Consider the following 14,076-nt stretch of genomic DNA (forward strand, 5'->3'; position numbering starts at 1 on the left):
AAAATATGAAATATGAAATATAATGTAAACAACAACCTTTTACTTTTTTTTTTTTTTTACCACTTTTACTATCTTTACTTACAGAGACAAGAACAAGGAGTCCTGCAGCAGATGGTCTGAGCCTCACAGATCCCTGATCTCAGCATCATGGAGTCAGTCTGGGGTTACATGAAGAGACAGAGGACACTGAGACAGTCTGGGTCCTCCACAGAACAACTGTGGCAAGTTCCAATATTTACTTGATTTAGGGTTTTTGTGTTTACTGCACTTTGTATGAAGTTAATTGATAAATAAAACTATTCCTGGTATTATTTCTAAGTTCCAGTCTTAGCTTTTAGTGCCTAAAACTTTTGCAGTACTGTAGTTATATAATGGGTTATTGGAGTACTTGTATTATGTATATGTATACTGTAATATATAATTTGTAAGTACAGTGCATATTTGGGTACTACAGGGACAGGGTGTAAGTTTATAATGTTAGTGCCTTTAAGAATGAAGCTTCTAATTGCCAAATAAAACAAGCAAAAATGTTAATTATTAAAACTATAGGAAACTGGGAAAGGTTTGGGTTTCGGTCGAACAGGACTGGTGGAGAGCCTCAGACCCTGAAGCACATGAACGACTCCAGAAGATGGCGGTAAAGCAGCCGCCTGAACACTCACCGGAGCAGAAGAAGACGCAGGACCGACCTCAGCTCGGAGCCGAAGCTGCCTGCATCACCCGCCCGCCGAGCCAGGAGCCGACCAGCGGAACCGGAGGAGGAAAAAATGGCGTTCACATTCGCGGCCTTTTGTTATATGCTCGCTCTGCTGCTCACGGCGGCGCTTATCTTCTTCGCTATCTGGCACGTAAGTACACATTTAGACAACTTCAGGTGAGACCGTTAGCCCGCTAGCTTAACGCCGCCGATAGAGGCAGCTGAGGGCGCGGGGGAAGGCTGTCAAACCCCGGGCTCACGGTAGGCCAGCAGCCGCGTATCCGGGTCCGGTTTTCGGGCTCTGCGTAGCGGACTCCTCGCCGGTCCTGCCAACGTCTGGATCGAACGTAACCAAGGCGACTCCATAGAAACAGCCGCCCGCCCGCGACCGTGGACGTAACCGCTCGCGCTCGCACGGCTGCGGCTCGCAGAATGAATGGAACACACCCCGCCGCTTTGCTAGCAGCTAAAGTTAGCGGCTAGCAGTCTCAACAACCAAAGCGCTGTTTTTGTTGACATGTCGTGTTATCGTAATCCAGTTTCCGCCGTTTTCCACCTTTTTTATAAACCGCTGTTCAGTTACAGCAAACGTCCGTTATCTCGACAAGCTTGTCACATGATGAGTGTTCAGCTAGTAGCTAGTTAGCTACTTAGCAGGCTTAGCTAGCTAACCACTAATTGTGGAGGGATAAACTACTACGATGCTGCTGTTATCTTGATCTCTACCGATCTCCTGACATGTCGCATTTCTTTGTTTAGTAAATAGCACTAGTTTGGTCAGGATGTCAGTGTTAGCGCTGCAGATTGGAAACTTTTGGGTAATGTGTCCAGAACTCAGAGTCATATCGTTAACGCTTTGGTTTGGTTTCACTTGTCGCTCACTTAAAATACTGAAGAAAGAAGGAAAGAAAACTGTATAATCAACATAAAACGAACAAATAAGAGGTACAATAGAGATACAAAAATAAACACACAAAGTATGATGCATATAACCACCAGAACCAGAGCAGAATTCTACATCTGTGTCTTTATTCAGATTAAAATCACATGAAATAAATAAATAAAATAATAAATGAATCTAGAAAAATTAAATTCATAAATGTAATTGGTGTAACCTACTAAGAAGAAGGTTAAAAAAACAGGCAAACAGTATAAACAGTATAATGTTTTGACAGTGGTGCTAAAACAGTTCATGAGTAATTAGTCCATCCAGAAAATTAACCTTAACAGTGTTGATTAGTAAATAAGTTGGACATTACTCAAACAAATATACAAAACATTCTTTATTTAAAAATAACTGTGAGGAAGTCTGAGGATTTGCTTTGCTTGATTCTCACAAAATAAACATTATGCAGTCAATACCTTATTGCATTTTTCACATTTGATCTGATATTTGTAGAATATGGGGGGAGTTTGCCGAGACAAAGTGTTCCAAAGATTATATGGCTTCCTACACATATAGTACAATAAAACACTAAAAGAAGTTATTGCTCCTGCATCTATGACTCAGTCCAAATCTGCCCAATGTCAATGCCGATGCATTTAAAACATACATTTATGTTGAGCTGCTCTCAGTTTATTGTTGCACTGTGGTCATCTTCTTCCTCCAGATAATAGCATTTGACGAGCTGAAGACGGACTACAAGAATCCTATAGATCAGTGTAACACTCTAAATCCGGTAAGTGACACCTCAGAACCTGACACACCTTCCTTGCCTCTTTGACTGCATGCAGATATGCTCTGTTGAAAGATATCTCATTTACTTCAGGACTTTATCCGCCTATCTGTCTTTTTCAATCATTTCTCTGCACTGTTATGCTAAATAACCTGCTTGTTATAAATACAGTGATCTTGTCAGCTGTCAAACTCTAACGCCTTTTGTTTTGTTTTTCCTAATCTGCTTTTTTTTTTTTTTTTTTTTTTTTACACTTTGTTAACGGCAAAAAGACAGTTGAAAAGGTCAAAAAGATTAAAAGAGTCAAAATTGCATTAAAGGTTTGTACCAATCTTTAAACTGCCCGCTCAGTTCAACTCAGTCTGCAGTCTTGTCATTTTGCACGGGGAAGTGTTTGCAAACGTCTTTTCAGTTAACTAATCCGAGTCAAGGCCAGAGTTCAGGGATTAGACAATGTGCCACCTGTGCCCTACGTTTTCCACTGTAGTGTTTATAGATTGTTTGTTTTTTTTCCTTTTGCAATTGCCCTTTTATTTGTTTTTTTACCTTTTTATCTTTTTGTGAGCATTTTTGACTTTGTTAATTTCAATAGTAGTTAATCTTTCTATTCTGCAAGTCTCAAAGTGCAGCTTTTAAGATGTAAGCATTAACCAAAATACTGGGTTTTGTTTTCTATTGTCCTTTTTACACCTAATCTAACCAACTAAACTGACTATTTGTTTAAGCTTTGCTAAGCTGCTTTTTAAGCAGATAAGCCTTGATGCTTGTGAGAAGCATTAGAATATAAAATAGTGGAATAACAATATTTTCTTGGATGAAATATCCATTGTTACTGATTATTGATAAAGTATAGTTGTTAACTGAAAAGACTTGCAAATGCTCAAAACATGCATGATCTTTATTACAACCTACCCTTTGTTTGCATATAGTGTTACTGGTACAGTAAATTCCCAGTAAACTCAGAAAGTCAGGTAACTTGTCTTGAGTTTGAGACGGCAGTAACACGACACCAGATCTATACACTGTCCTGACAAGAGCTTTTACATAACAGCATTCATAGAAATCGTGTAAAGAGAAATCAGGTAATTGGGTTTTGCAGCAGCTTTTTGAACAGTGGATACTTTGAGCTGTGGATCCTGGTTCTGGAGGAAATTGATTTTAAATCCCGTCTTTAATTTAAACTTTTCTTAATACATATCACATAATCATTTGACTTTTCTGTTTGGAGTAAGCTGCAGTTTGATTCAGCAGTTAGCAGAGCTGAGCTACTGTACATGAGCTCAGTGTTTGGCTCTAACCTGCATCACCTGTGGTTCAGAGCAGATGGCTGCAGAATCCCAACACTCTCCAGCTCAGCAATATTTTAGGACTGCTGATTGGTCAGTGATTTCACTAGTAGGAGGAGTTATTCAGTTAACAGTACAGATTCCTCTGGCTCTAATCAGTGATGCACCCCACTGTACGATCTGCAGTTTTGACCATGCTAGTCTTTTTGCGTGTGGAACGCTCAGCTCAGTTGGCAAAACATTTTTTTGTGCTGTGATCAGTTGTTTTATATTTGGCAGCACAGTGCAGGGTTTTTTAACCAATTATAGCTCCCCCTCTTCCCCCACCTTCCTCTTCCTACATGCCCCCTCACCTTTCCATCTGTGGGCTGCTGGTTGCCCCCCCCCCCCCCCCCTCCCCCTCCCCCAAACACCTCCACCCTCTGCTCTTTTTGAATGCATGGCTTCCATGTGGTGCCTCCATCTGCCCCAAAGAACCCCGCACCAGTTCGAACTCTTGTCAACCCGAGGCAAGCTGCTGCATCAACACTGCTAGTGCTCACGGCATGGTCTCGCTCCGGTGTGTCTCCCCAGCCCGTTTGTCAGGAAGTGGGATGATCTGTAGGTTTGCCCTCGCTGCAAAAAGATGTCGATGTTGAGATGCGCAAACATTCCCCAGAGCAAGTTGTTGATGGGTTCCCTCTGTCACTTGTGGTCAGGCTTGATGATGCATGGCATATAAGCAGGGTGGGAAATTAACTAACCTTTTCTATCCACGTAGACTCCTAAATTCAACCAGCCGCTCACAAAATTCATCACAAGTCGCTGGTGAAGGCTAAATGTGAGGCATGATCTGGCTGCGTGGATGAAAACAGTCACACTCTTTGCTTTGCCACATCATACAGAGGATATGTGAGGACAGTGAATTGGCCTCACTGTGGTAGCTTATTAAAGGTCACACCAGTGGGGTCTTTTTGTCCTCGGTTGGGGGGGGGGGGGGGGGGGGGTGGGCATTATGGGATTCAATTCAAAAGCACAAATTTTTCACCCTGTTTGTGTTACACATCACGTCAGATCAGTGCACAGTTAAGCACTGTTTAGCAGCACGATAGCCGACTGTGACATTTTCATGCACATGTAAGAATGTGTAGTGATGAAACATGCAGCTGGGCCTGATGGTGTGAACCAAGAGGCTGAACTGCACAGTTGAGCATAAGCGTCTCACTTTAGCTCATTTGTATTTCACTCCTTTGCGTAACTCTCTGTGGAGCTGGCTGCAATTTTTAGAAGTCTGGCTCTTTAAATAGCTCGATTTTCTCTTTGTAAAATGGCCTCATTGCCTTTGAGGCTTTGTAACTGGAGGCTGCACTGTCCTCTGACCAGCGCGCTTTAACTTCTTGCAGCTCACTACATTTATTACATGCAAGTCCACACTTGGTATTTAGGTATTTTGCATTGACAGCCAAAAAGTTTGTCACTACATTAGTCAGTAAAACAGCACACAGGCTTATGGGAATGAGGGAGTTGCACTGACTGTTCACTGTTTGCAGATTCTGACATTTGTGTCTAATTTCCCTCGTTGCAGCTGGTGCTCCCGGAGTATCTCATCCATTTCTTCTTCTGCGTGATGTTCTTCTGCGCGGCCGAGTGGCTCACCCTCTGTCTCAACTTGCCACTGTTGGCTTATCACGTGTGGAGGTGGGTGTCTGACGGAGAGGAATCCATCGTCTGCTAATTATAGTGTTTGATCCATCAACAGTCCATATTACCCAACACCCTGATATTTCTGCTTTTCACAACAAACAGTAGAAACTGACTTAATCCGCCTCTTTCATTTCGCTGTGGTGCAGGTATATGAGCAGACCTGTGATGAGCTGTCCAGGACTCTACGACCCAACAACCATCATGAATGCTGACATCCTGGCATACTGTCAAAAAGAAGGCTGGTGCAAACTGGCCTTCTATCTCCTGTCATTCTTCTACTATCTCTATGGGTACGCATTTATTTTTTTAATCCTGTTTATATCTGCACTAAGAATTCATGATTTGGCTCTAATTTACACCACACTCTATTATCTGGGGACGTCCAATTTGTAATTTTCAGTGACACCCTCCCATGCAAATCTGCCATGTTTACAATTTGTAAAGTATAATAATAGTAATAGGTCTACTGTAAATACTGTCATCTAATGTAAGATGGAAATCTCCTGACAATACTGATCTCATGCAAATTAAAATTCCATTAAAGGAACAGTTTAAAAATTTGGGGAATTAGATTGTTCACTTATTTGCCAAGAGTTGGATGAGGAGATCAGGCTCTGCCTGAAAGTTACACAATCCAGCTCCCAGCAGCTCTAAAGCTCATTAATTAACACATTATAACTTGTTTAATTCATATAATTTGTGGTTTTGTTCCAGACTTTGTCCAGTCTTCTGCTGGTTGTGGGCAACTACTCCTAAACAGCACATAGTCCAGCACATAGGCTCCTGTAAAATGGCAAATTGTCATTTTCATACAATGGTTTTTGTTCATATTGAGGACAACATATTAATTAATGAGCTTTAAGGGTGCTGGTAGGCAAATTTTGTTAACTTTGGACAGGCTAGCTCTTTCCCATTGTGGCCATCCTTTATGCTAAGATAAGCTAACTCTCTTCAGTTTCATATTTACTCCTCATCCCATTCCACACATATGAAGAATATGTAAAACTCTGTAAAAATCCGTGGTTATGTGTAATATTATTACCAACAACGCACTTTCTCATCTGTTCGTAACAGGATGATCTATGTTCTGGTGAGCTCTTAAACCGGATGATGAAGGAAAAGGACCTGCATGTACAGTAGACGACCAGACACTATGATCTTAGTGCTGGAACACTGGACCTGCTGGAGACCACCGTTCAGCAACACAAGACGCCATTTCAAGCGGACGAACTCTCGAACCCCCACACACAGCGCAGAGTGTCATTTTGGAAACATTTAGCCCGTTTTAGGAGAATATCTTGGTCGCAGCGTTCTTTTCATAACACTATAGTTCAAATTTTATGGAAAATGAGGACAAACCTGAATGGACACGCTTTTTTTTTTCCTTCTTTATTTTTAATGGTGTGGTGATTTTTGATGCTTGGGATTTGAATAAAGTTTTTTTTTTTTCATCTTGGTTCCCAACTTCTGAGTGTTTACAAATTAGGAAGACATAATTTTCAGGTGTGCATATATCTGTGAGAATCTAAACTGTGTGCTGAATTGCATTAGCTTTTTCTGCAAATTAGATTTTGGGCTTCAACAGCTAATTTTTACCTGCCAAGCGATCCATTACCATCACTACAACAAACCGCAAAGTGTAAACCGGACTTCTGCTCTTACCCGCAGATACATGAAGTTTTAACATTATAATGAAAGTACAGCTATGTACAGTGAGGGCTGAAGTGCATGGGTTAATATCACTTAGTGAAACGTGTTGCACAGGGACATTCAGTCTGGTTGTCACAACGTCAGTTTTCAAACTGTCTGATATACAGTTTCCTTACTTCAGACCTATCTATCGCGTTTAAATCATGTAATCCCTGTTGAAATAAATGGCAATATTTGTTTTTAAGTGTGAATCCAGAGTAGAAAGCAACGTGTACGTGACCCGTGTTTCTGTAGAATCGCCCTCGCAGCCATCGGCAAATTAAAAGGTAGACTCAACAGTGCAAGAATATTTTCAGCATTAGGAAGCAACAGAACTTTTGGATTCGCTGCTCTCTGCATTTGAGCTTCAGTATGAAACTGCTGACGTGCCATACTGTTGATTGTACCTTTTCAAATTCCTCTACTGTTTTTGTCATTGTGCATTGTGTTCATTTCCACAACAAATATTCCACATTGTTAGGAACCCCAGTATTTATTTATTCAGTGATTTTAATTTGAAATTTTCATGTCTCCACAATATCAAGCACTCCTCGCAGTTTCCAGAATCAAAATCTGGAAAGTTATGTTTTTGTTTCAGTCGAGGCCATTAGACTTAATTTTTCGGAAATACTAGAGTATTTATTTCCATTTTCAAATATGTAAATTTATCAGGGAAAGGGATGATCATCTGTCGCATAAAATTACATTTTTATGTATTAGATCCCATCATGTCGCATCAAGGAAATGACAATTTGAGTTTTATTTGAATCTAAATAAAATGATCCCACTCTTAATATGGACTGGATTGTTATTTTAGATCAATGTTTAAAAAAGAAAATTGGAAATTTTTATCTCTTGGATTAAATGATTTCTGTGTGATGTGGGACACATTTAGGCAAAAGACTAAATTTAAAAATACTTCTTGTAACTGGAAATCCAAGAATTTCAGTGACTTTATTATTGATGTTAAAATCTCAAATCACTCAATCACAATATTGGTTAAAATCAGAGCTAATTTAATGAAGCTCTTTAGAAACAGACAGAAATGCAAGTTTTTCTCAGGATGTGAGACAGAGACACAAGGAAGCTGATGAGGGACGTCAAATTAATTTATGCTATTAAAACCCCTCAAAATTACTCTTTTGTTCTAAAAGGTTTAATTTTTACTGTCGACAAACTTTCACAGATTTTCAAGGCTCCTAACATTCAGCTCCAGTGACTGAGCAGCTGTTACAGTGTCTTGCTCAGGGGTAATTTCCCAGCCTGGACGAAGCACTTACACGTGACACTATTGAGAAATGATGTTGCAAGAAGGAGTAGCGGTTTGCAGTGTAACAGATTTAGAGAGGAACCAGGAATGCTGGGAAATAATTCAATATTATTGAATATCAACTTTCAGTGAAACTGTATTGTGATCAAACAAAATTCATTTGTCTGAGTTGGTTCAAGCAAAATATAACTACAACCATCACAGGATTAATTACTGATGTTTTTGTTTTTCAAGTGTAAGGATGTTTGTTTTAATGCATAACAGTGAAACACAGTTCATCATCATGACTTTCATTAAATCTCCCTTGACTCAATATCACGATATTAATAAAAACATTTCAGTATCGCTGTTGTGAGACTGATTCAAGTGAGGTTTCGAAAGTCAGTTTAAGTCACTATTAAATCAAAATATTATTATATAGAGTCCAGCCACATTTACAGCTCCAGTACTACAGCAGGTGACATTTCCCTCATTTGAGATCCTCAACATTTATGACAGAAACCGCTGTTATTCTGAACCTGATGTAAATGCAATAACATACTTTGAACTCACCGCAATCGCACCGACAGGATTTCCTCATTAAGTCTTTATTCAATCATAATGAGGATGAGAGAAGGCAATATATTAGAGTATTCTGTTAAAGTGCAACAATTAGAGAATACAATTATATCACACACACAACCAAAGAAGAGTCACTGACAGAGGAGCGAGTTTGAAGCCAGCAGTATTTTCACAGCTCGGGATGAGATGAGGATTGAAGCATTGATCACCGGGAGACCGAGCGCTCGGTGGAAACCTCTCTGCTCTCTTGGTACGCTGAGTATCTTTCCTGAAACTCGTGGAGGAAGTTGTATTGCTACAGAAAAGTAAAATGAAGTCATTAGTTAAATGTTGTTCTTGGAACACTTAAGCACAAACTACAATTTCACAGAAAACAAGCAGCAGTTAAACATACGTTTCAAACAGACATAATCAAGGATCATAGTTGTGGTTTTGTTTTAGCTCAGTAACAACAAATACAACATTTTACCAGTTCAGTTTTATTTTAAATTCACAGCTGTTATTTCAGTGTGGAATCATGATCAACTGGATAATTCATCACAAACACTGTAACTTTAAATCTTAGGGTGTCATTAAATGGTAAATTATAATTATATGGTAATTATCAGGTAATTTTAAATGTAAGATGCTTCCACATTCACATCAGTCTGACCTATAGTGGAATTTTTAAAACAAATATCAATTTCTATGTTTGAGATTTCAAGTATCTGATGATATATTGGCTGATTTTAGGTTTGGTTTTTTTTTTCAACAAACATATGAATTTTGTTATAAAGCTTGATCAAACTTTCTGTATTTAGTCCTTAACACTCATTAAGGACTCATTTGCCTTCAAACTTTACAACCATTATGTCAGGTTCACTTAAATGCACCACCTGGAACCTGCAGGGGATTGGCTATGTAATAACAAGGAAAAAGATTTTAACATATCTGAAAAAACAAAAAAAATGACACTGTGCTATAAGTTTTTACATACACTCTATATGTTTTCTTGTTATATTTAAAAATATATAAAAAAGTAAAAATAAATTAAAAAAATTTTGTTACAACCACATTTTGACCAGAGCAGAACATTTTGCTGTTAAAATTAGTAGTATATTAGTAATAGTAAAATTGCTTGTTATTCATTAACGAAAATAAACAGCAACATAAATATATCTGCATGAAGCTAATAATGGTCAATAATATCAAGCAGCCAATTAACTGGTCTCATTCATATTAAACTTTTCACTCCTCCCTTGTTTTCTTACTGTTTGGCTTTAGCTCACAAATGCTTTTTAGCAGCCGAATCTCTAATGTCAGAGCATCCTTAAACGCAGCGTTTCCAAAACACTGCATTATCACATGACAACAATGAAAGACTGAAAAATGAGGGACCTAATTTTTCTCTGTGAAGGAGTTTTGAGTGTCTGCACAAAAATGAACACAAACTCAAAAGAAATCAATCTACAAATGTCTGTTATGCTGTGACATGATGTTAACTATGTGTAATCTTTAGTTAATGGGCTAAAACATGGACAGAAGAGCAACCTCTCACCTTCACCGTTTGTATCGCTCCTCCTCCTCGGTGCTCCCGCAGGATTTCGATGGCTTTGTTTGCCGTCATTGTTGGTGAGAGCTGGAGCAGCAGACAGGCGGCGACTGGGCAGAAGGAAACATGAGACAGTCACATGATCACAGCTGTGACAAAACTAATAGAGAGGATTTAGCATTAAAAAAAAAAGGTCAAACTTTTTAACATATAATGACGTATTTAGACTGTTACAAGGAAACACACATTGATATTAGATAACAGTGAGTTGGCACACAGAATAAAGGGTAACTTTCAAAGTAAAAGCATAAATAGAATATGCTTACTTAATGCAGAGCGTCCGAGGCCTCCGAAACAGCTGAAGAGGAAGAAGAAAAGCGCAAATTCCCATCAAATGCACGGCTAAAAGCTGGGAGCAAATTGTTCAGTTGTGTAATAAGAGGTGTCCTGCGGTTCTCTGGGGCTGTCTGGCACTTAATTCAAAATTTGAGGACACAAAAGGCTTAAAAATACTTCAAATATTTAGAAAAACACAGCGGGTTTGTTTGTCATAGAAAGTAAAGCTGCATCTATTTAAAACCTTCACTCAATACTCCTCCTGCTTACTTTCCATTTCATGTATCATGTCTGTTCGTGTAGACATGCTTGAGTTAATTTCTTTTTAGCTGTGGTGCATCTTTACAAGGAAAACCATCTAGAAATAAAGGACGTTTAATGGTCTGGGTAGAGAAACACTAGGTTTACTTTCTGCACAGTAGTTCAAGCTACATATTGCAGTATTGTAAGTATCTACATGTGTTGTTTTACTTCAAAATATGACAAACAAACAAAAACGTGACAAAAAAATAAGGGTCATAATTAATAAGAAATTGATTTGACCTGTTTTAATATATTTAGAGAAACCAGAGTCATCATGTTCATGATTTTCCTTTCCATTTTAAGGTTAAAGAAAAAGCAATCCATCCTCTACAGTGCCCCTTTCTGTTCCGTTTTCATGCTGAACAAGATATACGAGGAAATGTGAAATACTCTGATTAGAAAGGTTCCCCACATGTCTATGTTTTTTTACCACTGATGCAACTTTTTAAAGTGTTTTTTTAAATCCAGAATCTCAGTTTGATGGATGATGACCTCACTCACTGGATCACTGTCCTCCTGTTGTTCTCGAGGCTGACCTGCAGCTCCTCGAGGATCCTGCAGCACTGCTCCAGCTCAGGAGCGTCTCCGTCTGGGAAGGGCATGTGGTGAACGGCGAAGCCTCCCTGCTGGTAGACCTCCAGCAGGGAGGGGACCCTGTATTTGTTCAGTTCCCCTCTGGTGCAGAAAACAAACACGTCTTGTACCCCCTGGTTCTGCAGCTCCTCTGTCAACGAGAAAAAACAGCCAAGATGTGAAACAACTACATTTAAAACAGATTAAAACTATATTTCTTAAAGTAATTTTTTTCCCTCTCTCACTATTATTTCCTGAAACTGGTCTGAAACACACAAATTTTGGGGTTCAGGTTTCTCATTTTGTTGCAAGAGTAAGAACTGAACTTTATTCAGCGTAGCTACAAACAGGACCATGGACAGCCAAAAAAATTCACATTTCGGTTTGAGCATGGAGGTTTATTTTTGACCATGGGAACACATATACTGTGATAAATTAAACATTTCTAAACCTGTAAACAATAACTTAATAATATATTTTAATATTTTAAGAAAAGAAGGCTCATTTTCTAACATCTACCAATTTGTGCTAATACATTAAAATGCTCTTTGCCTCATAATCAGACTGACCTGCCAATTCAATTTATTACCTTCTCATTCATTTGAAGAAAAAAACTTTCAAAATCCACAATTAAAGGACCACAATAATTATTTTCTTTATTGATCGTTTCATCACTTGATCTCTAAATTGTCAGAAAATAGTGGAAAATATCAGTTCCCACAGCCCAACCTGGTGTATTTAGATTGCTTGTTTTATTCAACCAAGAGTCCAGAACCCAAAGATGTTCATGTATCATGTATGAAAAAGAAAAGTTCTCTGAACTGATTCTCAGGGATTCAATTTACTAAATCTACTGGTATGAGATATTTCAAAAAGTCACAATAAAAGTAAATGCAAATTTGATCCAGGTCTGTGTTGTTCTGACAACCACAAAGGATCAAGTTCATCTTACCAATGTCTCTTTGCAGACTCCTGCGAATCTCCTTGTATTTGCAACCTGAAATCAGATGAAGGATTTATTTTTTATTTTTTATTTTTTTTAACTTTGAGATGCACAATAAATGAGATGTTTAGAAATAAAGTAAAGTAAGAACAGCAAGTGTCAACTGATGAACTGCAACTTTACCTGGTAGTGCACATATCCCAAGAAACTGCGAGCACTCCACTATGGACAGAGGTAACCTTAAAGCCGATCAAAACATAATAAACATGTACACAGTGAGGCTTGGTTCACCATTTAAAAACAATCTGAACCTTTTTTTTTTTTTAATTACACAACCCTGCCAGAAATCACATGTTTTGGTCACGAAGAGAAAAGCACAACTGCTAAAACTCACCAGGAGATGTGGAAGGGCGTCAGCTGCTCCTCTCCCACCTCCTCTTCTTCAGATGAGGAGTCAAACTCACTCGTCCTCATGGCTTCAGCCTAAAAACACTGTTGAGAGAGAAGGACGGAAACTGAAATTCAGTTCTTCAGCAGCCTGGTCCAGATCCATGCCTCACAACAACAACCATCTACAGAGAGCTCCTTGACTTCATGGTTTGCTTTCTGTCTTGAAATGCAGTGGGACTTGTGAGACCTTGTATACACAGGTGTGGGCCTTTCTAAATTATAGCCAATCAATTCAACATGACAGTCAATATATAGACACATCTCAGGGAAAATCAAAGCAAACAGGATGCACCTGACCACCATCTGGACCGCCACAGCAAAGGACCTGAATACTTTTCTAAATAAGAGATTTCAGTTTTGATTTTCAATAAATTTGCAAAAATATCTATGAACATATTTTCGCTTTATCATTATGGATTATTGAGTACAGAGTTAAGAACAAAAATAGCAATTTCATGCATCTAAAATTAAATCTAGAACAAAATTAATTGTGCAAAAGGTGAAGGAATCTGGATGCTTTCTTTCTCCATCTGCATGATTATTTCTACTCCTGGTACTTTAAACATATTTAATGCTAACAGTGTGTACTTCTTCCACCGCTGCCTGGTGGGCTAACCTATGCTAACCTATGCTAACCTATGCTAACACCATGACAGCTGAGGTCCTTTAAATAAGCTCGGCTCCACAGCGACCTGTAACCCGAGGTAAAGCAGCTTCAGCCGGGCTAGCAGCTGGCTGTTCCCCCGCTGTCCGAGAGGAAAAAGAGTCCGGTGAAGACACAGCGTTAACATCAGCTCCGAGCTGTAGCTAACGTTAGCTTGTTTATCTGAACGAAGCCAAACGGAGGAGAATGAGATTTTACCTTTTTATAACCCGTATGAGAAAATAATGAACCGCTTTTTTAGCATCTCAGACTCGCTTGTATGTGGCTAAATAAGCAGCACATTCGTGTTGTGGATCATTTCTCACCAGTCACGATCTGCTCCTGTGCATGTTTTGACAGCTCCGTCGCTCAGATTTTTGAAAACTCAATGAACGCAACAGCCAATTAGATTCAAGCATCGGCCTAAACCCCGCC

General features: G+C 39.0%; 2 protein-coding genes across 4 annotated transcripts; one reads left to right on the forward strand and one right to left on the reverse strand.

The window, feature by feature from the left end:
• Positions 1 to 641: 641 nt before the first annotated feature.
• Positions 642 to 7,825, forward strand: cnih1 (cornichon family member 1). Its single transcript, XM_071497745.1, has 5 exons — positions 642 to 848; positions 2,308 to 2,376; positions 5,224 to 5,336; positions 5,489 to 5,632; positions 6,417 to 7,825. The coding sequence occupies exons 1-5, from the start codon at positions 768 to 770 to the stop codon at positions 6,442 to 6,444; spliced, it is 435 nt and encodes a 144-aa protein (XP_071353846.1). The 5' UTR covers positions 642 to 767; the 3' UTR covers positions 6,445 to 7,825.
• A 1,047-nt stretch (positions 7,826 to 8,872) lies between these two features.
• Positions 8,873 to 14,062, reverse strand: cdkn3 (cyclin dependent kinase inhibitor 3). Of its 3 annotated transcripts, none has more exons than XM_071497740.1 (8): positions 13,968 to 14,062; positions 12,943 to 13,040; positions 12,732 to 12,787; positions 12,558 to 12,602; positions 11,569 to 11,756; positions 10,720 to 10,751; positions 10,400 to 10,503; positions 8,873 to 9,157 (listed from the first exon to the last, which is right to left on the reverse strand). In XM_071497740.1, exons 2-8 carry the CDS (start codon positions 13,020 to 13,022, stop codon positions 8,994 to 8,996), a joined length of 669 nt encoding a protein of 222 aa, XP_071353841.1. In that variant the 5' UTR covers positions 13,023 to 13,040; positions 13,968 to 14,062; the 3' UTR covers positions 8,873 to 8,993. The 3 variants fall into 3 exon arrangements, with proteins under 3 accessions (XP_071353841.1, XP_071353843.1, XP_071353842.1); XM_071497742.1 differs by having other exon boundaries at positions 11,534 to 11,756; positions 13,968 to 14,051; XM_071497741.1 differs by having other exon boundaries at positions 13,861 to 14,000.
• Positions 14,063 to 14,076: the final 14 nt, after the last annotated feature.

This window comes from Trachinotus anak, unplaced genomic scaffold (assembly GCF_046630095.1).
Source record: "Trachinotus anak isolate AG129_WGS33_773 ecotype Australia unplaced genomic scaffold, CSIRO_AGI_Tana_v1 ptg000015l, whole genome shotgun sequence".
In the NCBI taxonomy this organism is placed as follows: domain Eukaryota; kingdom Metazoa; phylum Chordata; class Actinopteri; order Carangiformes; family Carangidae; genus Trachinotus; species Trachinotus anak.

Coding starts and splice junctions, on each gene's coding strand:
- cnih1 (XM_071497745.1), top strand. CDS start 768: ATGGCGTTCACATTCGCGGCCTTTTGTTATATGCTCGCTCTGCTGCTC. Junction 849..2,307: donor TCTTCTTCGCTATCTGGCAC/GTAAGTACACAT, acceptor TTCTTCCTCCAG/ATAATAGCATTTGACGAGCT. Junction 5,337..5,488: donor TTGGCTTATCACGTGTGGAG/GTGGGTGTCTGA, acceptor GCTGTGGTGCAG/GTATATGAGCAGACCTGTGA.
- cdkn3 (XM_071497740.1), bottom strand. CDS start 13,022: ATGAGGACGAGTGAGTTTGACTCCTCATCTGAAGAAGAGGAGGTGGGA. Junction 12,788..12,942: donor ACGCCCTTCCACATCTCCTG/GTGAGTTTTAGC, acceptor ATCGGCTTTAAG/GTTACCTCTGTCCATAGTGG. Junction 10,504..10,719: donor CCTCGGACGCTCTGCATTAA/GTAAGCATATTC, acceptor CCTTCTGCCCAG/TCGCCGCCTGTCTGCTGCTC.